General features: G+C 43.9%; 1 protein-coding gene and 1 long non-coding RNA gene across 2 annotated transcripts; one reads left to right on the plus strand and one right to left on the minus strand.

The window, feature by feature from the left end:
• The first annotated feature begins 1,870 nt into the window (after positions 1–1,870).
• On the plus strand, positions 1,871–6,428 carry LOC135913002 (juvenile hormone acid O-methyltransferase-like). Its single transcript, XM_065445624.2, has 3 exons — positions 1,871–2,629; positions 4,647–4,812; positions 6,006–6,428. Exons 1-3 carry the CDS (start codon positions 2,084–2,086, stop codon positions 6,203–6,205), a joined length of 912 nt encoding a protein of 303 aa, XP_065301696.1. The 5' UTR covers positions 1,871–2,083; the 3' UTR covers positions 6,206–6,428.
• Positions 6,429–8,690: 2,262 nt separating this feature from the next.
• Positions 8,691–20,899, minus strand: LOC135913003 (uncharacterized). The gene is made up of 3 exons (XR_010567870.2): positions 20,631–20,899; positions 10,133–10,222; positions 8,691–8,917 (listed from the first exon to the last, which is right to left on the minus strand). It is a non-coding gene; the product is annotated as an uncharacterized lncRNA (long non-coding RNA).
• Between the last annotated feature and the right edge of the window lie 3,333 nt (positions 20,900–24,232).

Genomic DNA, 24,232 nt, shown 5'->3' on the forward strand with positions numbered 1-24,232 from the left:
TGATACAACGGACTTCCTAGCGAGAACCCATAACAGCGATGACATGAAATCTTTGGGACATAACCAGTGTACGTAAGCACTTCTCACGACATCTCGCTTACGTCCTTCACGGAAAGACTGTGCTACGTCTGTAGAAAACAACCCGCTCTGTTTACCACGCCAGAGGCCCCCGATTGTGCAGTGGGCAAATTATTTTCGTAGGCATTGTAAAGAGGGTAAGCGGCATCGGCGGGCTGTTTTCAGGAGCCCTTCTGGTAATGGAGGCGCTCTAAAGAATAATATATGGGAATATGTCATGGCTACCATTCTCAGCTGTGAGGCACCGGCACTGCCACAGAGAGATTCTCCTAAAGGTGACCCGGCTTGTGCTCTTTAAACGTGCTGAATGGCTTAAAAATATAGTGTACATGCAATAAGAACACATGTATTCGTACAGATAGATTATGGCGTAATTGTCAGGCCTTAACTAAATAAAATGCTGCTCTTCGCTTGTGTTATATCTCCGAACACCTTTGCAGTTTTGTATGTGGTTATGTGCCATGTCTGTATGTCTGGTCGAATAAGTTTGAGTAAGTAGCACGGAACATCTTGCTGTGACATCGTATCACGTTACCGCTGCTTTACCTTGACGAGCTGTGTAAGAGTTTAGACCCCACAGACTTCGAACGCGAACCTTGATGCACGTTTCTGTTTAGAGCTCCCAGATTTAAAAACAACAATAAAGAAATACCACCGTTTTCTTATCTACACGTCCAACTTATATTTAGTGTACGCGCATTTCAAGCTCTGGAAGACTGCCAGAGAGCGATGGACGAGTAAGCGAGCCCCCGCAAAAACAGCGCCTTTATCAAAAGTTCCCGCTCAAGTTCTCGCGTGACGTTGCTGAAATTTCAGTTGAGCAGGCGTCTGTAAGGGACCGGTAAAACATTGGGTTATGAAAAAACATACTTTTACTCCATGAAACGTCCCATCCAGAATTAGGCTGTCTTATATGTAAATGCACAGGCATGGGTGAAATTAAAGTTTAAATGTGCGCATATCTCACTTTGTTGAACGTTTAAAAAGCTCCCATTGTTGGCGAAAGTGAAGCTAGACCTCCGATAGCGAACGTGTGACACTGCAGCGGGCGCGAACTATGCGAAAGGTTGTTCAACATTGGCAACTTCCTGGCTATGTCAACGATAGGTAAAAATTTTGAACGTCAGCGTCAACAGCGGCAATAATGAACGCGCCCTACAAAGCTATACGATCCTTTAAAACGTACTCAAGTAAATGCAGTTTTCATTTACACGTGACCCGCAGTCCAGCGTGTTGCCGTAGCCACGCGTGCGTTTTTGATTTCCGAAGCATGGAATAATATGCGAGTCTCTAATAACATACCAACTGCAATTTTAGGCGATAATTATGCTGTATTTAATAACAGTCGACTTACGTACAGTCATGCCACACACTACATCAGACGTACGATCATTTCACCGCCAGATCTCGCCACTTACTGGTTTTTGACACTTTCTTTGCCAATTTAAAATTATAGTTACTATGTAAATTGCCAACAGCCTTGTTGGAATCTATCACTATAAATCACGCCGATTTCATTTCCATCAACGTCTCACAACGCATTATGGCCAGTTGTCAGTCCTTTTAAGGTTGTTGTGCCAAAATATGTAAAAATAAAAGCGTTCCGCGCTTTTTTTAAATATTTTTTGAGCCGTCCAAGCAAGTTCCTGGACACAATTTTCAATTACTTCTTTCACAGCTCGAGGCAGGAACCTATGAATTGGTTATGAACGATGCGTAGATGCAGCCTCGCATTTGATAGCAACCTATCGAGACGCCCTTGACGTTTGTTTTCTTTATCGCGAGTACTCTCGTAGTGTTCAGCGACTTATCTTTGTTGACATAGTCTCACAATCGCTCCCGACGACGATGCGCTCTGAAGCTGCTACCAATGTAGCTCGCGAAGACTCCGCGCTCGAGACGCAGTATCTTTGCATTGGAAACACGCCAAAGAGAGATACTTCCTATCGCTTTTTTCGAGATCATCGTTGGTAGATTTGCACTTTCTGTCACTTGTCGGTAAGTCATGGAACCTTCATTCAGCCATTCCACCAGAAGACCCACGAACATGAGCGTGGACCTCAGCGCGTACGCGGGCGTCGAGTCATATCCGAGTCAGGAAGACCTCAACGCTTGGAGAAGGGTCTGCTTCACCAAGGCCTCGAGGAGACACGACCAACATCTCGACATCGGCTGTGGACTCGGCAACTTCACGCGCAAATACCTGCTGCCTTACTCGCGTCCTTGCCGAAGGCTCGTGGCCGTGGACAGCTGTCCACGCATCATCGAGCACGCCCGCGAGCGCTCGCCGCATCTCGACCTCTTTTACGACGTGCTCGACATTGAAAAGTACGACGACGTGACGCAGTTCATAGACAAGTACGGCAAATTCGACCGCGTCTATTCGTTCATGTGCTTCCACTTCGTGAAGGACCAATCAGCTGCCTACCGGAACGTGGGCCGGCTGTTGGCCGAAGATGGCGAGTGCGTGGTGGTGTCGTGCGTGAGCACCCAACTCACGGACATTTGGCTTCAGGTGCACGAGACTCAGAAGTGGAAGTCATTTGTGCCGGTGAGTTTCCAAAGTGCGGCTGCGCTATTAACGCGCCCCGTTCCGTTGCTTGCTATTTGGTGAGGCGCACACTTTCGCCAAATTCGTTTTCCGTTTCCTGTCTATTCTTTCCTCATATCTACGTAGGAAAGAAAATGATAACAAAACGGCACAGCCGCATTTCCAAGCCACGCATCTGTTGTTGGCGCATCTGTTGGCGCGTCTTTTGTGAGCTGTCATGAATTTTACTATCGTTTGCATGTCTCTCGCTGTGCTAGCTACTCTCACAGAATATTCATCATGGGCGTTCACACAGGCGCTTTTTTACGCTTCTTTCAAGAAACTGCAAGTGGACGAAATCAATGTCCTACATATCAATCTTGAATATACCTGTCAGTTGTGAAGCATTCAGAAAATTTTCAGCGACACAGGTACTTCGCATAACTTCTGATCTTATAAAGAGCGCTTGCTTGCTTCAGATCTTGCAATTCACAGCAGACGAATGACTAATGAGAAGAGCAGAAGCGTTGCCGCTACTCTCAAATCTCTTATTCTGCGAGCTAAACGAACTTAAATAGCTGTCTCTGATTTTTCATACAAACGTAAGTGCAATGTCACCACTACAGTATTAGCAAACAAGCAAAAACCTGCACAAGTTAAACATGCAATTTACGCAAGTTGAGGGCAGGAAGTCAGTTGTATGCCCCGTGAATGAAATCCCACTTTATCATGGAGCGTTGGTAGGATCAGTAGTCGACGCAGATGCAGTGATGGGTCCTGGGCTGGCTGATTTATGACGTCAAGATATTTCACGTGCTTTAAAAGCAGGGTACACACGTGTTTTATAACTTTTTTTTTTCATCAGTAAGTGGTCTCGCGCCCAGAAACTAAACGCTATAGGCATTGAGTTAACGCAAGGGGTAGGATGTAGATTTCATGATCAGGATTAATAAGACTATTGGAAAAGTGAAAAGGACATACACAGCAGAAAGAAACTACCAAACGGAACACTGATTATCGAGTGAAGTTTATTGAAAAACAGGCACGTAGACATACATATTCATTCCCTCTGTTTGGCTGTCCAAAAAGGAGCAAATAGGGAAAAGAAATATCATCCATTCAAAGCAAAGCATGCGTTCATGGTTGCTTAAAAGTAGTTGTTCTTTGATGCAATGCTAACTAGTAACACGTTTCTTCTGTCTAGCAAGTACACGCCCAAGGTTAATTTTGTACTTTTCTAATTTGTTGAGAATTCCTGCTTAAAAAATGCTGATTTATTTAATGGGGTGTGTCAGTTAAAAATAAATTCTACGCCGCTGTGTGTGTTTGTGAAAACTTTTATTGGAAAGAGGTCCGAAGGCTCAACTACTTAAGCCAAGGTGAGCTGCTCCCACGTTGGCACTGTCAGGCCAAACCGTTCGGCGACATCATGGGCCCTCTGGACGGCCCTTAGTTGGTCTTCAAACAATGGGCTTCGAATCCTTTGTTCCCACTGTGTCCATTCTTCAACGAGGTTGGGGAGAGTCGCGGGACACCCTGCCAGCATATATCTGATTCCAAGGATGCCGCTGTACCAATGACACATCTGTGCCCGGTATGATGCAGTTAGTGAAGAACGCTAGAGTGCTCTACACTGTGTTCTAGAGTGCTCTGAACAAGAGTGCTAAATGTCGAAAGCTCAGTAGGCCGCGCCATAGCGCTAAGGTTGGCAAATTGTAATATATAAGCGCGACAAGAGAGGGCACGCAATTTATTACTGGAAATACAATAATGGGGCAATATAGAAATGTTTCGTCTGTTCTGAAGGCATGATGCGACTGTGTGGGCATATTTGACAGCCATATGGGCGAGCTTCTTTTAGCCACCCGCCAAAGCCAGCGGGGTTCCAACGTAGGTATCAAAAAATACCATATGATCAGTACGCCAGGTATCATAACTTATCCCTTTTCCCCCGCCTTAAGGTATCACTATAGCGCAACGAAAATAAATTCTGCTGCATCTCATATGTGTACCTCAATGTCATACATAAATGTTGCAGAACCCAAAGGACATATTTTCCACACACTTTCGCTTCAACTGCGTGACGCCAGCCAGGCAAATTGAAGAGGAAACAATGAAGGTGGTCACAGAATCCGGATTTCATTGCGTCACATGCGAGGTATACGAAAACGAATGGACCTTCCCCGACATCGACACTATTATTTGTAAGTATACGCGCAATTTTCTTTTAAAAAATTGCAATTATTTCCAGGCCTAGTACGTCGCCAGCAATAGTATAAACATTAGCAGGCTTCGCTTGCCCAGTCTGTTCTCATTGCAGGAAATTCCTTTTAGCTATTACAGAAACGCCATTTACTAATGATGGCTAACATAATCATCCCTAATTGTCACCTTCGCAGCTGAAGCTTTAAGTGGTGGGTTTATTGCGACTCGGGGTCGTAGACGAGAGACGGCCTCTTGAGGCCGACGACGAGGAGACGAAAAGCTTTATACATTTACATATAGCAGATATAGCATATAGATACATATAGCAGGCAATAGCTTACAAGTAGCGAAGCAGAAGAGCGCACCAGAACGACGGGGCGGCTGGAGGCGAATCTCTCTTTCACAATGGGTTGGTTCTCCCTTAAGTCCCTTTGGGGACTCATCAGTGGCAGGAACCCGGGGGCGCGGGTGATGATGTCAACCGCGTCTAATTCCTGATTCGTCGCGGAGATGGCTGGGTGCATATTGAAGTCCCCTCCCATGTCGACTTCTTGATTCGTCGCGGAGAAGTGGGACCTCTCGTCGCCTCGATTCGTGGTATGGCACAACAGGGTGCTTTAAGCGCCGGATAGAGGGATGGATGGATGGATGGATGGATGGATGGATGGATGGATGGATGGATGGATGGATGGATGGATGGATGGATGGATGGATGGATGGATGGATGGATAGATGGATGGATGGATGATACTAGTGTCCCCTTTGCAACGGGTGGTGGGTTGCGCCACCAATCTTTTGCTATTGCGCCTAACAAATGAGAAGGCGGCACCTGAGAGCCCCTATTAGTGTTAAACATGAGAGATGTGCAAGAGGTATTCTGTACTATCGCAGCTCGCCCAACATATACCTTTCGGCATTTCTCTTTTCGGAATCCTGAGAACCTAGCTTTATATTTCGGCACAAGATTGGGCTCTTAAGGCTGTTTTATGCTACCAGAAAGTTTCGATGCTCCGTTGCAGAGTTGCTTTGTAAAGCATAGCGTGCACCCGTATGTCTAATGACGCATAAACAATAAAAGTCATATGAGCGTGTTCTTGCCTTTCTTGTTTGCTTTTTTGCAGTGCACGACGAAGTGTACGATGTTATTTTGGTGCTCGCTCAGTGAAATTTGTTTACATGCGTTTATTCGCAGATTTCTTCTTCTCCATATTCGGATCAGAAGAGCTGGTCCCAGACGCCGAGAAAGATGCATACCGAAATGTGTGGAGGACAATTCTTGAGAAGAAGACTGAGCAGGGGCCTGAAGGTGGTCGTCAGCTGAAATTTCTCATCTCCGTGACTCACTTGTGCCATCGCCCACAAACAAACATCGATTCTTCTGATGTCGCCTAATCGAAAATTTCTTTTTTCTTTTTTTTACTGTGTCGTGCTTTCACAGCTTTCCTACGCACTCGCACTGCCCTACAGCGCATCTTAGACGTGCTATCAGCCTGACACCAAGCTATATAAATCGGTATCTTCAGCGCCAGAAAGCGTCTCATAATTGCAAGAAGAACATAATTAGTACATACCGAACTACTAAACATTTAACGAAAATAAACATAATAATATGGTATCCGCTATCTTTCTACCGACCATTGACTGAATTTGCGGTTATTATTGTTAGCGGGTAAATCTGTCGTGATGTAACAATTTACCATTCAACAAAATTACTCAGATATTCGGTCAGCAAGGAACTGTCAAGCTGTTAGTGTAGTTCTCATCCTACACGCCTCTTTTGTCATTATAACAGAAGTAGCCACGAAGAGCAGAGCCAGTGACATCGTGTTTTGAAAGTCGCTAACCATGTGTAATTTTCTGTCGGCTCCTTTTCTCCTTCAATTCGGGGCCATAACATTGGCTTTTCACGTCCTCCTAGTTCTGGTTCAATATTAATAAAAACTTGAAACTATAACGTCAATCACTCGCATAATAAAGGGAGCGCGGGCACGTTTACAATGAAGTTACCAAACGGCATTGTTTAATTGGTAATTTAATAAAATATCAGCAGGCTAAATATCCCCTATCAAAGTTAACGCACTGAGGTCCCGCCAATAAACGTTCTTGATTTGGAGATACGTAATAGCAGAAAGCAAGACCTCATTGTTTTTGTCTAACTTTCATTTACCTACGAGAGGCTTGCACACTGTAAACACTGTTAACAAAAACGGTATGCGTTTTGTACGCGAACATCAAGGTACTAGAAGTCCAATAGCCAAAATAAGCACTAAAGATGTGTTTTTCACAAATAACAAACCAATCACACGGTCAACCGATACTTCGGCAGCGACTTAACTGTACTCGCAGAGCCACGCCTATAGTGCACGTGTACAGGGTGTTTCAGCTAATTTTAGCGAGAGTTTAAAAATATGCCAATGCACTGCAAGGCGACGCGGCCAAATGCATGTTGCTGATTATTGTATGGAGTAAGCCACCCTATTTTTTTGTGTTCCGCCTAATTGCATAGTTAAGATTAATTAACCAACTTGTGAAGCAACGAAGTTAGGCAAAAAAAATTCCAAATAGAAAGTTGTAGAGTGCTTTGCAAAACGTCCGATTGGACAGTTGCTACGTTTCTCTCTATTATTAGTGTTTCTCAGTTTACTGCGGATGCCGCGAAATACAACAAAAGATGTACCACGTGACATACCCGCTTGCGCGCCGTGATTGCAGCGCTCTCAAACTGTCCGCGCACAAACGAACACAGCATCTAGCAGGGCGTGCTGCCGCTTAAAAGGCGACAGGGCAGTGACGAAGGCGTTGGCTGTGCGATTTACGCCAGCGATGTGCTTCCCTCGCGGCGGTTCGTGATAGCGATAAGCAATAGCAGCGACAGCATACCCGGCTAAATTCTATGCTCATTTGTGCGTGGAACGCCTCCGAGCAGTGCAATCACGACGCACAAGCGGGCTTGTTACGTGATGTTTTTTTTTTATTTTTCAGGTATCCGGTGTAGGCTTCCCCCCCCCCTCCCCCCGCCGCCCCAGAACACTAAAACGTAATAGATACAAAGACAGGAACTGTTTATTTAGACGTTTTGCAAAACCGCTCTGCAACTTTCTATTTGGAATTTTTCCCTAGCTTTGTCGCTTCAGATGTTTCATTAATCTTGAATAATTGTCCAATTAAACAAAATACAAAAAGTAGCGTGACACACTACATACAAAAGTGAGCAACATGCATTTGGTCACGTCGCATTAGAGGGCATCGGCATATTTTTACACTCTGGCTAAAGTTAGCTGAACACCCCGCATAAGTGTTTGCTTTTGCACACAATTCTGTTTCGAACGCTTGTAAAACTTCAGCGGTGGGATGCTGTAAAATAGATAACGCGAAAAAAAAATGAAACATTTACACAGGTACTCTCTAAAATTTAATTAGGAAGCGTTTGTATATAATTCAGGCCCCACTTTGATTACAAAAAAAGTTAGGATTGCGTCACATCCTGACAAAAAAGCAACCGACGTCAGTTTTGCGAGCTGCATGTCTATAGAGGTAACAGCATGTATAGATAAAGGCAAATGCATAGATTTAAGCTCACACATGCAACACACACGCATAAATGCATACACACAGATGTACATGCACCCTCTCTGTTAATTGTGTTTCAGCAACAACGGTCTTGTTGATGTCGCTCTCAATGGGCTCCGAACAAAGTTTTAGTGTCAGGTCCTTTGACTCATGCGATTGAATCATCAGAAAATCATCACATCAAGTGGATTTTCACTTCCCCGATGCATTTTGTAGCGGCCGGAATTACGCCAAACGCCCAGAATGAAACGTCATGTAGATTTTAATCACGCATCCGTCGAACGGATCCAGTTACAGACAGTAAAACTTTTCTTACATTACTTTTGTCTTGACTCAACTTTATTACGAAGTAGACAAACGTTTCTGTAGAAGCATGATTTACAAACGTCGACCATATTCAGCGGTTCCTTCGAGCTCTCGCCGTGCACATGCAGGTGAGCTTGCGGACACCGATGCACCTGCCGCTGAAATAGGGCCCTCGGCGATAGCAGCGACTTCGACAGCTGCGAAACGATGGACAGCCAGCACGGCCCACTGAAAGTGTGTATTAGAAGGAGTAATGAAATGATTGGCACGTCTGAAAGGACAATGCAAAGAGTCAATTCGTAGCTAAGTGAGAGCCTGCTGATCAGATGGTGCACGCCGTCCTCAAGATATGACTTTCTAACTCAAAGTGGCGAGCAGACGCACAATCGCCACTTTGAAGAAAAGACAGTCCAGGACTAGAACTCGGCACAATGGTTTTTCGGTTTTGTCGACCCGCTACTTTGCGGTATGTTAGCGTAGTCAGAATGCAAGACCAGCAATCCTGACTGTCAGTCCTCCTCAAGTCTTCATAGAATTCTGCCAATCTCCAAGGTGTTTTTGTGTGCAACTGGGAAGAACTGTGTTAGATACATTTGTTTTCAATCTCGCCGTCTGTCTATGGCTTTTTATGAACGAATGAATGCGTGAAGTTCTCGTTCGTAAAGAAGCTGCATTAGGAGCCTGTGTAAAATCTTTCTTAATTAACTGGTCGCAGCCTGTAACAGGTTCTGTCCGTATCCCGGCACCTTCGCCTTTCTCAGAGTTGCCAAATAGGCCTGGTGCACCTTGAGGTTGCTCGTTTGCATTTTTTTCTTGATACCCTATGCACAGAGTTTCGTTTAGACCATCTTCTTGCTTTAAATTAAGACTCATTACCACTCAGGGCTCATATTCAACTCAGTTTTGCTAAACATCGTCCATGATTACAAGGTGCGGCCGTCTATGTTCCAATCAAGTTGACAAAAGTTGTCAGTTGGGCTTGTTGGTGTATCATGATAGAAGCAAAGGGCACAGCGCATCAAAAACATTACAAAAGAAGGACACACATGACAGACATGTCCGCCTGTGTTCGTCTTTTGTCCTGTTTCTGATGCGTTGCGCCTTTTGCCTCCACTTTGGGTCCAATCAAGTCATTACAAAGATTATTACCAATCTTTGCACAAATGTAGTGCAGTAAGCTTTTGAATGTGTGCACAAAGCATCGCTGCTTCGTCAAGCTATAGGTTGCCTGACTGTTGTTGCTTTCTTTTTTTCTCAACTCTGCGATTCTCTGTTTTCACTAAGTCTTTTGTAGCTAGATGTGGCAAAAGCATTGAAGAGTGAAAATAAACTTCTTTAGGTCTCCGAAGCGCAATGGTCCAACAACAAATTAATTTTATAATGGTGATCGCTTACAAGAAACTGAAAAATTGAGCAAACGCCCCAACACACCTGTATACTTACCTAATCTATAAGACTCGATGGTGATCGTAGTCGTGTTGGCGTCGATTTCCACTTCTGTTACATCCGACTCAGTCACAGAGCACAGGATGCCTGCCAAAACAAAATAATATTTGAAGCCCTTAAAGTTCTTTCTGGTCGTTTGCACATCAACACGAATGGAATAACACTACTCAAATTAAAGAAATTGGTTTAGACATGAACTTCCATATTTCACAAAGAAAGGAAATCCGGAGTAGCGCAAAATTGAAGAGAATATGATAAGCCTATAGCAAGAAACCACATAACGTTCCGCGTGGAGATCTTCCAGGTAGATGTTCCCCATTTAAAGGGCCTATTTAATGAATGAATCAATCAAAAAAACTTTATTATATGAGTAGGAAATGTTCATACAGAAATGCGTATTTGGACCAAGAATACAGGAATATTCAACAGCAAAATATTTGATCTAACTGAGAGCGTAGCCATTTCGGGGGGAGAGGGGTTCTCCGCCGACACCTACCACTCCTCCCCTTCTTATTCTTCTCCCTATCTATCTATCTATCTATCTATCTATCTATCTATCTATCTATCTATCTATCTATCTATCTATCTATCTATCTATCTATCTATCTATCTATCTATCTATCTATCTATCTATCTATCTATCTATCTATCTATCTATCTAGGTATGTAGATATATATATATATATATATAAATATATATATATATATATATATATACATATATATATATATATATATATATATATATATATATATATATATATATATATATATATATATATATATATATACACACAATCTAGCCCGCCCCTGACAAGAGCGGTTGAACAATTATGATGCACTTTGTTGCTTTGCCGATATAACGCTTTGCTGAACTTCTGGCAAAAGTTTTTCATTGCTAAGGCGTGCAGCCACTTCGCATCAAATTATGCTGTCATCCTTGTGCTATCTTTAAGAATTAAAATATAAAAAAAAACTAAAATTTCATTTACGAATCGATGCATCTGTATAATGTATGTCAATGACCTAGATGCTACATGAATGGTGAAAATGAACCACGCTAAAGACAGGCCAGACAGAAACGAGACATCGAACTATCATGTGTCTTTTTCTTTTCTTTGGAAGCCGCACTTGTTTCTGCCCAGGTAACAGTGGAGATAACCGTTTTGCTTTCCAGCCAGATCTTCTAGTCAGTGGTACGGCTACGGCTACATACGGAAGAGGGCCGACACTGTTTTGCAGGTCGCCTACCACACATTCGCTCTTTCGGCGTTGTGGGCATACTATAATAAACTCTTACGGTGGTCCAGTGGTTACGGTATACCACCAGCCTTTGGGGTTTATCCTTTTCGATAACGATAGCCTTATTCTGTCTTGCCCGCATTTTCTTTCCTTAACTGCGAGCCCAGTACTTCCAAGTCACGAAGGAAACGCAACAAGGGAGATGACGGTTATCGTTGTGGGAAAAGATAAGCCCCAAAGGGGGAGGGGGGGAGCGCAATTTTTTAAAGAGTGCATTCTAGATTTAGAAATACAGGAAGGAAGCTTTGCGCTAGGACTTCGATGTTTTCTTATGGTGCAAGTTTCACTCACTTTAGGTGACCTGCAGTCTGACTTGTTTGAAGAGAAGTTTAGAAGTAACATGCGATCATGGTTTTGTCATCCCGCGAAGCCGCATATTGCTATTTGGTCACACTCGGGAGCTGATGGGGCAGGCAGTGCGTAGCAGGGCTACTTCCAGTTTGGAAGCCTTTGCGAAAATTACGGCATCCGTTGTTCACAGTAAAATAAGGGCCACAAGCTCCGAGATATTTGAAAGCGTCGTGTCTCCAGACACCCGTCTATTATGAAAATTGCCGAGACGTTTAGTTAGGACGGACTCTCCACAGCAAGCAGCACGTGTTACGACGGGGTCTGTGAGCCTCAGCTTGCCGACTGACCACAGTCGTCTGGTGTTGGGTGATCGGGCAATGACGAGACGCTGTCCCTATGTCCCTAATTATCCGCATTCCGCCAACTTCGTTCACGATGAGTTTTGTGCGCCCCCCCCCCTCACTTCTCATGTTCGTCACCCAACTCCCCTTCTTAAAACTATTTACCGGTAGTCATGGTCACACTCTTCAACATTCACCAGGTTGTTTAAAGGAGTACTGACACAAAAATTTTCTATCTTGTCTTTTTCCGCTGAATTAGGTAGCTAATGACTCAGTAATCGCGGCACGAGGCACAATTTCATTCAGAGCACGACCGATAATTATTTGGAGTCTCGTTTGTAGCGACCAGTCCAAGTTTCGGTTTCAGAGAGCAACGAGATGGGCCGAAGAAGGAATGTAAATGCCGCTGGGCACGTGATCGCCCCAAACTGTGACGTACGCATGCCAGCGTGCTCGCCGGCGCGCGAGCTTCGTGTTGCTAGTTCGTCTGCTACGCCTCCGCGTGCTTTGTGACGTCTTCGCCATCAACGTCGTCCTCTTTTTCGTCCTCCAGCGGCGACTATTTCCTGCAGGCAAGAGTCGCATCCGTATTAGCCGTGGCCCACCACTTTCGATTGGATCCACTACAAAGCGGCGTCTCGGAAAGTGTGGCTAGCGACAGCTATCAATATGCGTACGCACTGCTACAAGTAGTTCGAACCATTCGTCGAGGCCGATTTGAGAATGAAGCATATTCCAGGAGCACGACACAAGGTGGGGTAAAAGTCGGCACAGCCTCAGGCTTTGGGGGTACTGCACGTAGTCTTGGTGGAAGATCATACCAGGCACGCTCGAAATGAAACGAGCAAATCTGGCTGCTGTTCAGTGAGGTCCATTCTAAGCGTCCAGTGTCGTGCACGAACTCGGGCAACTTCTGCCGCTCGTCGACGCTGACCGTTGTGAACGAGCAAGCCAGGCGAGCTGGCGATCACTGGGACATGGTATGGGCCTAGCTCGCTGGCCGTCGGATCCGAGTCCGACGGCCCTTGCGATCCGTCCGCAGCTCGTAATAAAGCACCTATATTCGTCAACACAATCAACGACTGCACATTTATTTCGCCTATAAGTGACAATACAATTAGCCTTCCCGATGGTGTTGGTAGTGATGAGAAAACACGTTAGCCAGGCGAGCCGCTTCGCAGAGGCGGTTGCAGTGGCGGTTGCGCTGAGCGCTTGCGAGTCAAAAATCACGCCAATGATTTACTGTTTCGCGCAACGTTTTATGACATGCACACTTTCGAGGTCACTTTACTCTGAGTTATAATGGGCCAGAAAAAAAAATAGGTGATGTTTTTGTGCTGTCATCAGCGAGAAAAAAAAAAAAGCAGCACCGGGGCTATCGGAGCGGCGACAAATTGTTCGCAGGGCCTGCCTCGATGCCCGCGAAAACTAGTGACGTAACGTTTTCTCGGTTATTTATATTCCTTGCTTGATGTCGATGTCGCGAGGTGCTACGTCTTGCGGTTGGCTGCGCTCGCGTACTTTAAGATTGATTTTAAATATGTTCTAAGCTATATTCGCCGTTTATATTCTGCAGACGATATGTGTGTGCGCACATAAATCGATCTCGCACGTTAAATCGACTTCGAATTTTTGTGTCAGTACTCCTTTAACGGCGCAGCGGTCCCTTACATTTCTACATTTTTTTTTCTGGCCTATGAATGGACGTCGAAGCCGTTCACCTACCTTCCCTCTAACCTGTTTATTGTGGCAGTTTCTTAGCTTACCTGACGCAGCACCGCCATCCTTGATATATTTTGCCGTGCTCGAATCATCGTTATTTAGGTCTTTCTTTCTTGTGCCGTTTTTGCCCTATTTTGTTTATTTACCGCTTAACAGCAAGCTCTTCTCGTGTTTATTGATATAATGAAAGTCAGAGACAAGGGCAAGAAAAACAATAGAACGAAATGGGGGGGATGCTTATTATGCATTTCCTAAACTAGTAAGTCGCAATGTTTTCGGAATGGTTTTCTTCCAGACAGCATGGTCGATGATTTGGTCAACTACCAGAAATGAAAAGTTCTTTGATGACGCGAAGGCCTGGTGAGCAGCAACAATGCCGCGAATTTTTATGCATGCGCTCGTCCCATCTTTATTTGCGTGTGGAATTTTTCAGCGCTGATCCCACACTCAGCAGTCATGGTTAACACGAACCGGAATGAGGTAGAGGTGCACCATGAGTGGGGCCGCAATGTTCTGTGCATGGGAGAGGGGATCACCCCCATTAACCCCCCCCCCCCCTCCGGATCGCCACTATCCTTCGCCTTGTTTTCAGATTGAAGCTTTCCCTTTCATTCTTGCCACTCTTTCGTAGCTTACCTCCTGAAACATTGTTCCGTGGGAAAGGGGGGCGGTGGTTCGTAAAAAAATTTCAGGGGGCTTTCCACCCCCCAACACTTTCGGCTACTGCCAAACACTTCTGGCCTCTGGCTACTACAGTGACAACTTAAGCAACTTCATTCTCGAAGTTAACATCAGACTATCAGTCAAGATCAAAGGAGGTCCGATAACTCTAAACACCGTGCCAGATATCACGGTTTCCTAACTGACGAAATTATCACAAGCGTCGTTCATTTTAGAAACAATGCGCGTTAGCTGTGTAAGACATCTTTGTGGCCAATTATCTCTGAAAAATGTGTCTTCTTACACCGCGGAAATAATTTTTCGTCTGCCTTTATCCTAAAAACTAGTTTATGTAGGGTACCTTAACGGACCTTATTATCTTATGAGGGCACGCAATTGCAATTACACTAATGTAACTCCTGGCGCCTTTCGTTGATAAATAGTTAGTTAAAACATCGCGAATATGGAGTCCACATTCTTGCTAATTATTAAAATATTCTTCATCTAAACTCCATCTATAGCATTAGAACGTTGTCTATTATCGGCTGCTCTAGTGTGTGGAACAATTCAACTTGCAAGCAACACTGACACCATACCATTTGCATACCTGCCAACTCTCTCTCTAATTTTGCGCAAAGGTTTAAAATTTCGACTCTTTCAGGGATTTTACAAATGTTAAGTTTTCACGAACAAGAAATTTTATTCTAGGAGTTCGGGAAGTGTTAAAAGAGAGGTGGTGCCGCATTGCAAAATATGCATGCAAGAAAAGTAGTGCATATTGATACTTTTTGTGCGCAAACAAACAGGGACGAAGAATAGGGGCAACACAAGGACGAGCGCTTTCTAACAACTGGTTTATTTTTGAAGAACTACTTACTTAAATACCCACAGAACTGCGCGATCTAGTCAACAGAGCACCCTACAGCGCATATGATACCCACTGATCTGCGCCATCAAGTCAAAAGAGCAACGTCAATACTACATATAACACTTGTGATAAAAAAGACGTGGACAAAAGCCACCTGGTCATACTAAAAACAGCAAAGTGCAAAAAAAAACAACCACTTACAATAAAATGCGTTAAAGATGTGATGATAGAAGCGAATTTTCTTTATCTAACAATGAAACAGAAGGATGGCTGATGCATTTATCTTTTTGTTTTTCTATCCAGTATGCTTCCACGATTTCCCTAGTGGTTTGATTCCTATGCCTGTATAAAATGTCTGTGCTAGTAAGACAAGGGGAGCAACCATGTTCTTGGCAATGCATTGCCAAATGCGTACTAGGGCGACCTTTAAGGCTAGACAAGTGCTCCCTTAACCTAGTGTTAATGCATCTCCCAGTCTGCCCTACGTACACATGACCACACGTCATAGGAATCTGGTAAAGAACGTTCTTCGCGCAATCAACAAATTGGGTCTTGCGCGGATGTTTAACAGTGCATTCTTTCTGTACATCACCCTTACTTTCGAACTTCTTTTTAACCTTGGAACACACACTACCTATTTTGTTTCTTGCCGAAAATACTACTTTTACTTCATAACAACCAGCCACCTTTTTAAGTCTGTGTGAAAGGCCGTGCACATACGGAATCACTGAAACATTGGAGCCTCCATCCTTCTGCCTTCGATTCTTTGTGCATTGTGCTTTATCCTTGTTAAGTTCTTTCATTAGTCTAGCACACGTCGCCAGCAACACAGCGAGCGGGTACCCAGCCTTTCTCAACCTGTCAACTTGCTCAAAGAATGCAATCCTTACAGTCATTTAGCACAGTCATTTAGCACAGACACAGACATGTAGCACAGACATTTTATACAGGCATAGGAATCAAACCGCTAGGGAAATCGTGGAAGCATACTGGATAGAAAAACAAAAAGATAAATGCATCAGCCATCCTTCTGTTTCATTGTTAGATAAAGAAAATTCGCTTCTATCATCACATCTTTAACGCATTTTATTGTAAGTGGTTGTTTTTTTTTGCACTTTGCTGTTTTTAGTATGACCAGGTGGCTTTTGTCCACGTCTTTTTTATCACAAGTGTTATATGTAGTATTGACGTTGCTCTTTTGACTTGATGGCGCAGATCAGCGGGTATCATATGCGCTGTAGGGTGCTCTGTTGACTAGATCGCGCAGTTCTGTGGGTATTTAAGTAAGTAGTTCTTCAAAAATAAACCAGTTGTTAGAAAGCGCTCGTCCTTGTGTTGCCCCTATTCTTCGTCCCTGTTTGTTTGCGCACAAAAAGTATCAATATGAATATGTTCCAACTAGGCCGACTCGCAGTTATGCTTCAGTTCATTTCTAGTTCTTCCGGCCCTCTTTCTACTTGTCCGAACTACGGCTTAAACAACCCTGCAGTTCTTGTGCCTATTATCGCGGTCTGTGAGTGCAGAGCATGGGTATTAAGCTGGTTCCTGAAACTTGGGGAATGCCCTGATGAGGTGTTGTTAGTGACCGGATGGCTGCCCCCGTCTGCAGGACACGGGAGAAGAATGATCAAGATCCTGCGATCAGAGAGCCGGAGACAGGTGAGACATTTCAAAGAATGTCTAAAGGTGGCCTGTTCGTCTGCTTCCGGTGGCCTTTTTGACGTGAAGGCTTTTCGGGACTGGTGCAGACAGGCAGATATTGTGACTGAGGCCATATGGAACGATGTTCGTCGAAAATTGCCAAAGAAGAAGAAAAGGGAAGTGCCAGAGGGACGCCTTCTAATACTAAGGGGTGCAACGGTGGAAGAACGGCATCAACAGGTTCTCAAGTTGGGACCAAAGTTCTGCGTGGAACCAAGGATCGACATCGTCGACAGGTTGGCACTTACAAGGGACATTGCCAGGAGTGTACCGGAGAAAGAAAAAGATCGATGTGTGGTGGAATGTGTGGACGTGGTGGCTAAAGCTTCGGTAAGCGATAGATCCAGGACCAATGTTGATAGGACTGCTAAGTATTTGGTTGAGAATAATCTGCGTGTTATTCAAGCAGACAAGGAAGGCTTCCTGGTTGTTGTACCAAATGAATGTTACTTAGAAAAAGCTTTCCTAGCGGTGAACAAGTGCTTTAAGAAATGTGATGTGAATGTAGAAAACGTTAAAAAGAAAGCGGTGGAGCTATTGGAAAAATGTGACCAAGATAAGCTTGCGTCACGTGCAAAGAACTCAAAAGGGATGAAATTGGAGATATTTTTTACGGCAAAAACCCACAAGCAAGCAATTCCGTTTAGGCCAATTGTGTCCGAGAGAGGGTGTTGGCAATTTCTGGTCGCGGAGTTCTTGCAAAAAATGTTGAATTCCCTAGAACTGCAGGATCCGTACTTATTGAAAAACTCTGAAGGCCTTGTGAATTGTTTGGCACTAGATAGTACAAGCTGCAGCTGGGGATTCAGCATAGATGTTCAAGATCTTTACTATTCCTTACCGCAAGGGCCCCTAATGTGCAGTGTTAAAGATTGCATAACAAAGGAAAATGACGAGGTGTCATTCCGCAATACGTGCGGCATGGCCGTTGAATCCTTTCTTGAACTTCTCCATTTTTATTTAGCGAATACACATGTAGGGTTCTGTGGTGAAACTTATATACAGGCAAGGGGTGTGTGCATCGGGTCAAAGGTAGCTCCCATCCTAAGTAGCATTTTTTTGGGAAGCATAGACAGAGAGCTGGCAAATGATTTAGAAGGTGTAGTAAGTAAGATATACAGGTATGTCGATGACTACTTGATTTTAGGTTGTCCTGTAGACAAAGGTGCTTTCAGAAATAGGGTTGTAGAAGCCTTCAATTCTCTGGGAAAGGGCTTAACATTTACTTCGGAAGTACCGGTAGATAAGAGGCTACAGTTTCTTGATGTCAAGTTAACATTCCTACCGGAACATGTGTGTTGGTCTTTCTCACCCCGAGCTGGAAAACCGCTAATGAACTATGCCTCAAACCATTCCAGGCTTGTGAAGAATGGAATAGTCATTTCGTGTTTCCGGTCAGCGTTGTTGAAGTCATGCCACCACACTGTAAGGATTGCATTCTTTGAGCAAGTTGACAGGTTGAGAAAGGCTGGGTACCCGCTCGCTGTGTTGCTGGCGACGTGTGCTAGACTAATGAAAGAACTTAACAAGGATAAAGCACAATGCACAAAGAATCGAAGGCAGAAGGATGGAGGCTCCAATGTTTCAGTGATTCCGTATGTGCACGGCCTTTCACACAGACTTAAAAAAGTGGCTGGTTGTTATGAAGTAAAAGTAGTATTTTCGGCGAGAAACAAAATAGGTAGTGTGTGTTCCAAGCTTAAAAAGAAGTTTGAAAGTAAGGGTGATGTACAGAAAGAATGCACTGTTAAACATCTGCGCAAGACCCAATTTGTTGATTGCGCGAAGAACGTTGTTTACCAGATTCCTATGACGTGTGGTCATGTGTACGTAGGGCAGACTGGGAGATGCATTAACACTAGGTTAAGGGAGCACTTGTCTAGCCTTAAAGGTCGCCCTAGTACGCATTTGGCAATGCATTGCCAAGAACATGGTTGCTCCCCTTGTCTTACTAGCACAGACATTTTATACAGGCATAGGAATCAAACCGCTAGGGAAATCGTGGAAGCATACTGGATAGAAAAACAAAAAGATAAATGCATCAGCCATCCTTCTGTTTCATTGTTTGATAAAGAAAATTCGCTTCTATCATCACATCTTTAACGCATTTTATTGTAAGTGGTTGTTTTTTTTTGCACTTTGCTGTTTTTAGTATGACCAGGTGGCTTTTGTCCACGTCTTTTTTATCACAAGTGTTATATGTAGTATTGACGTTGCTCTTTTGACTTGATGGCGCAGATCAGCGGGTATCATATGCGCTGTAGGGTGCTCTGTTGACTATATCGCGCAGTTCTGTGGGTATTTAAGTAAGTAGTTCTTCAAAAATAAACCAGTTGTTAGAAAGCGCTCGTCCTTGTTTTGCCCCTATTCTTCGTCCCTGTTTGTTTGCACACAAAAAGTATCAATATGAATATGTTCCAACTAGGCCGACTCGCAGTTATGCTAAAGTAGTGCAGTTGCAAAGTTTAAAAAGGCACCGACTTGAAAGCATAATGCGAATAACAAAGACCGAGACAAAATTTGTTTTGCGATTATTTTCTAAATCTATGTGTCAGTCTCTGTTATTTGTGTAGTAATTACAAATAGGGCATTCTCTCCATTGCCATGGACCAACTAGCTTCTATTACTGCTCTGACAGTACCTGTGCCGTCATGTTGTGGTAGTTTATAATGCAATATACCAGAAGGGTACTTGGTTTGGTCAAGTTTATTCTCGCAGGTTCCTGATACAGGTGAAAATAATTGCATTGCATCCTGGAACGAAGTAACTATGCTCTAAAAGCTATGGGTTGCTTTTCACGGTCTTGTCTTTGTGTTCTGCGTGTAAAGATACATCATCGTCAATAAAATACGTGTAATACCCTACAAAAAGTGTTCCCTACGGACAAGCTTAAAAAAAGAATGTTACCTTCGCACTTCCCTCCCTCTCTTTTCTTTGTCATACCCGCGGGATTTTCACGCAGTTCCAGGTTGAGCTGCTGACAGTTATGCATTTGTGTCGCCCTTCTGCAACTTCGAGGTGATACTTCAAGCTCGCGTGAAAGCAGTTATTCTACGGCGACAGAAAATATCCGTAAAACTAATTAAAACCATACGCGCTGGCTGCCTGTGCATATCTCCTTCGAAGTAACAAGTGTTTCACGCCAATACCATGCTGAAAGCAACCAGAATAGTAGAGATCCCGATGCTCGTTGTCTTAATGGGCTTTACTACACCTTGTAGACACTATATACGAAATTTCACTCTCGTTTTACGTCCTGATTCTTTTATTTACGACAATTTGGGACAAGAACGTTAAAAACGCTCAGAAATTTTGCTGGCTTCTCGGTGGTCCATCTCCTCACTTTTGCTACCATTGCTCAATAGTTAATGATCCGCCTGGTCTGAAAACATTGCGTTGCTGTCAGCATACAATGCTTTCGACTCTATGTGATATATCCCAACGTGCTGTGGCTGCTAAAACCAAAAACCGAAAAACGGTGCGTTTTCAGTAACAAATGTTTTCCGCCTGGTTTTGTCATGCGACTTTCACCTTCCCCCGATTTAGGGGGCAAATTTAGATCCATATGGGGAGAGCCAGCATCAGGAAAGCATCGTGGCGGAGTACGTACCTGTTAGCGTCAAAACGATGAGCGCAATCCACAGCGTCTTCATCCTAAACACAGGACCGAACGCTTGGAGATGACGATCTGGTCCAGGCCTTTTTTAAAAGTAAATTGTACGTCGATCACGGGACGATGGTGACATGGCGTATCCGTAACGAATCCTCTCGCGTGCGTGCGTCACACGAGACTGACGTCGTGGCCCAGCTCTGTCATCCTCTCTCGCTGCCTGCAGCTGGAAACACTCTTCGGGATCCTTGCCACGGCTTGCACTCCTTCCTGTAGGCGGCTCTTGAAAGGGCACACGTCGAGAGGTGCGGGGACCCGACGGAGATAAGATACCGTATACCGTAGACGGCTGTGGCTGGCACGACCCGATGAAAGGTTATTTTCCGCAAAAGCGGGCCAGGCCTTTTAGACCATGTTGTTCCGAGTTCACGTCGTTTACCTCGAGCGTATCTCATGAAAAGCGCTTTGGTCGGATCTTAAGCGCTCAGTTTGCCTGTCGCCAAAGCTACCCATGAATAAAGCGTTTGGTTTTCACGTGACAGTTGTCATGGAGGGTGGAGTTACAAATCGAAACTGTTCTCTTAAATTGGCAGCCCTTTGTGAATCCGCTGACTTTTGTACTGCAACTTAGTTTGAATTCCACGGGACTTGGCCCCTGACGAAACAGAAAGATGCCAGAAAAAAATAGGTACTTCATGATAGTCGCTGCTTTTCTCAGTACGTACCTATACGCTTAATTTTGAGTTGTTCCATAATACGCAAACAATTTTATCTTTGCACAGGCTCTTGTTCTCGCATTGAGTGCACTGATGTCTCTTAAATGTCGGAATCTGCTGGTTGACAATGTTATCCCTAGTTAAATAATCGTGGCCCATGTGATGGTGAGTCGCCGAAGAGTTACTGGGCTAGTAACAAAGGTACAATGTTAGGTTAAAGTGTCCCTCAATTATAAATGATTGGTATACTCTACTGAAACTACTGTGACTTCCGCGTAATATTTCACCCAGGGTGAAATATTACGCGCGGATCTGATTACAGGTTCTAGCTCTTTATTTTTGTCTAGATATATTTTTGTTGAAGTGAGAACCGTGATCCAGTGCACTAACAAGTTATGTGTTCTAGTGAACAAGCTTCTGTGTTCTAGTGAAGTTTCACGACTGCGCGAAAATCTCGCCCAATCATCCTCCTGTTCCATACTTCTTCTGACCCGTTAGTTCTTGTTTTCGCTGTCTACTAGGTATGATTTATCTTCTTGATGATTTCGCTGTAAATTATAAATAAAGAAGCACTACACACACTTGCATTGAAAGTTGGAAAACTACTGAGGTACTAGGTACTGTTACATTGGTAATAAATGGTGGAGAATACGTTCTCCTTTGGCGAAAAAAATGCATGGGCATTTACTTTAGCAAAAAAAGAAAATATATATCGTCAAAGGTTTCTGGGCATATTAAACTCACACTGAGAGATTGCACCCAACTCACACTGAGAGATTGGCTAAGAAATAATGCATTGGTGTTTGACGTTTGCGTTTATCAATACGCATTGTTCAATAGCCTACCATACAAATAAAATTGTAAACCAATATGAGCTTTTCTTATAATATATGGAATTTTTAAATTCGCCCGCTGCAGACAGCGCAGTCTAGTTCTTGAGCTGTATTACTTGAACCAGCTGGGATTACTTGCGCAAGAAATTGGGGGGCCTAATTGGTTGATTGCCAATGTCACAAATTAAGTTTCTAAGCATTAATTTTACTGCACATACTGCAATCAGCGAATTGTGGCTCGTGAGTCGGTAAGGCATATCCACTTGGAAAGAATTCTGAGGAGAGCACTGGGTTCGAAGTATGTGCTCTGAAACTACCAGTAGAGATTCACTGCTGTTTCGCTTACGTGTTTATGCATTAAAGCGCAAAAGTACCTGGAACGGCCATGCTTATCGCTGCATATTTTCGGAAAGAACACCGAGAACTTGGGGCCGTTGTGGAAATTTGTTCCAAGCGGATAAGCCTTGTGAGCGCTCAGGCTACCATTTGTAAACTTCTATATGTGTCGTAAAACAAAACTCAAAACGTATATTAGTGCACTTTTGTTAATTAGTTGATGAACCATTTGTATTTTTAATGCAAGTGTTGCCTACCTCTTTGAGTATTCCAGCTCAAGGAATAGAAATATGCTATGTGCCATGAGGCGATCTTCAAAAATTATGTTTTCCCCTAAAAGCACTCTCAGTATTTTCTCAACGTCACAAATTTTCTGGTTCGTATTTGAAAACTGGGACTATTCTATAAATTCATATAGTTCGAACATGTCGTGATAATGTATTCAGTGGAATAAGCAGCTGTAATATGTACGCTGGAAGTTATAAATACTCAATTGGGTATTCAAGGAGCTTATGGATCAAATACCTTCTTGGCTCAAAGCTTATGATATTGCTTATCGTTATAATTTTATCGCTCTGGCACTAATTAAGATGTTCGAGGCGCGAGAACTCCGCCGCTGCCGTGCTTTCAAGGTATGGACGGCGCATGCGAGATGCCAGCGTGGAGAGCTGGAAGGCCTAAGGACATGCTCGTATCATTTTGCTGCGAAAATGATTAATCCAATTACACGCATGGTCGCACTCCACTAAGTCGGCTGTACGTACGTACACAGCCACAATAGACACAGTCATGAAATGCACAATGGTATATATGACACCGTTGCTGTGCAAACATTGGTATGAGAGTAAACGTCGAGGTAAATTTAACTAATCCTTCCACTGGGGCCCTGACGAAGTCCGACAGCTTTTCGGTGGTCTAGTGCCGTGCCCAATCTAGGCAGTAAACCTGTGACGTCACTGCCGTGCCGGCGTTCATTACGGCGGCAGCGTTGTGACAAACCTGATAACCCGCAGGGCGCGCTAGCAAAGTGTTTCATATAACGATTACTAGAGGGAACTCTGGCGCCAGTATCTATGTGAGCCGCAATGGGGGTGGCTCAGCCAGCCTGGGAATTACGGGAACTACGTTAACTTCCCTAAACTTCGTCGCCCTGGCTTCAAACGGCTTCGTGACTTTGTAAGTTCACGTTTTTTAACAATGTACGGCTTAATAAACAATTAAATTAACATTATTAAAATTGTCCGATGACAGCATTCGCGCACAGGAGCTCTAGAGCGGAGTTCTGGTATAGAAACCATTACGCCACGAACGCATGCATCTACAGCCGATGTGAAACGCACTTACGAATTTATCGCGGGCATGCCATTGCGTTGAGACTCTTGGCGCGCTTCGATTTGGCCACTTCGACAAGCTCAACCGATGCAATTAATAGGTATGGCGCGCGTTTGCAGCGTCTTCCTCACTTCGAAGATTAAAGATTTATCTGAAATTTGCGACAATCAAGGCATATAAAGTGTTAACAGCCATGTTAACAGTCATATATCGTGTTAACAGCCATGAGCAATGCGTTTTCTGTGTGCCTGTTTCAGAGAGTGGTGAAAGTATAGTCGCAAACTTTTTCCTGCAAAACGCGCCTAACACTTTTTTTACGCATTAATAAAGTGGCCATTATTAACGGAATAACTCACCAGAGTACTCAAGAATAATGATGAAAGTT

This window comes from Dermacentor albipictus, chromosome 8 (genome assembly GCF_038994185.2).
Source record: "Dermacentor albipictus isolate Rhodes 1998 colony chromosome 8, USDA_Dalb.pri_finalv2, whole genome shotgun sequence".
Classification (NCBI taxonomy): Eukaryota; Metazoa; Arthropoda; class Arachnida; order Ixodida; family Ixodidae; genus Dermacentor; species Dermacentor albipictus.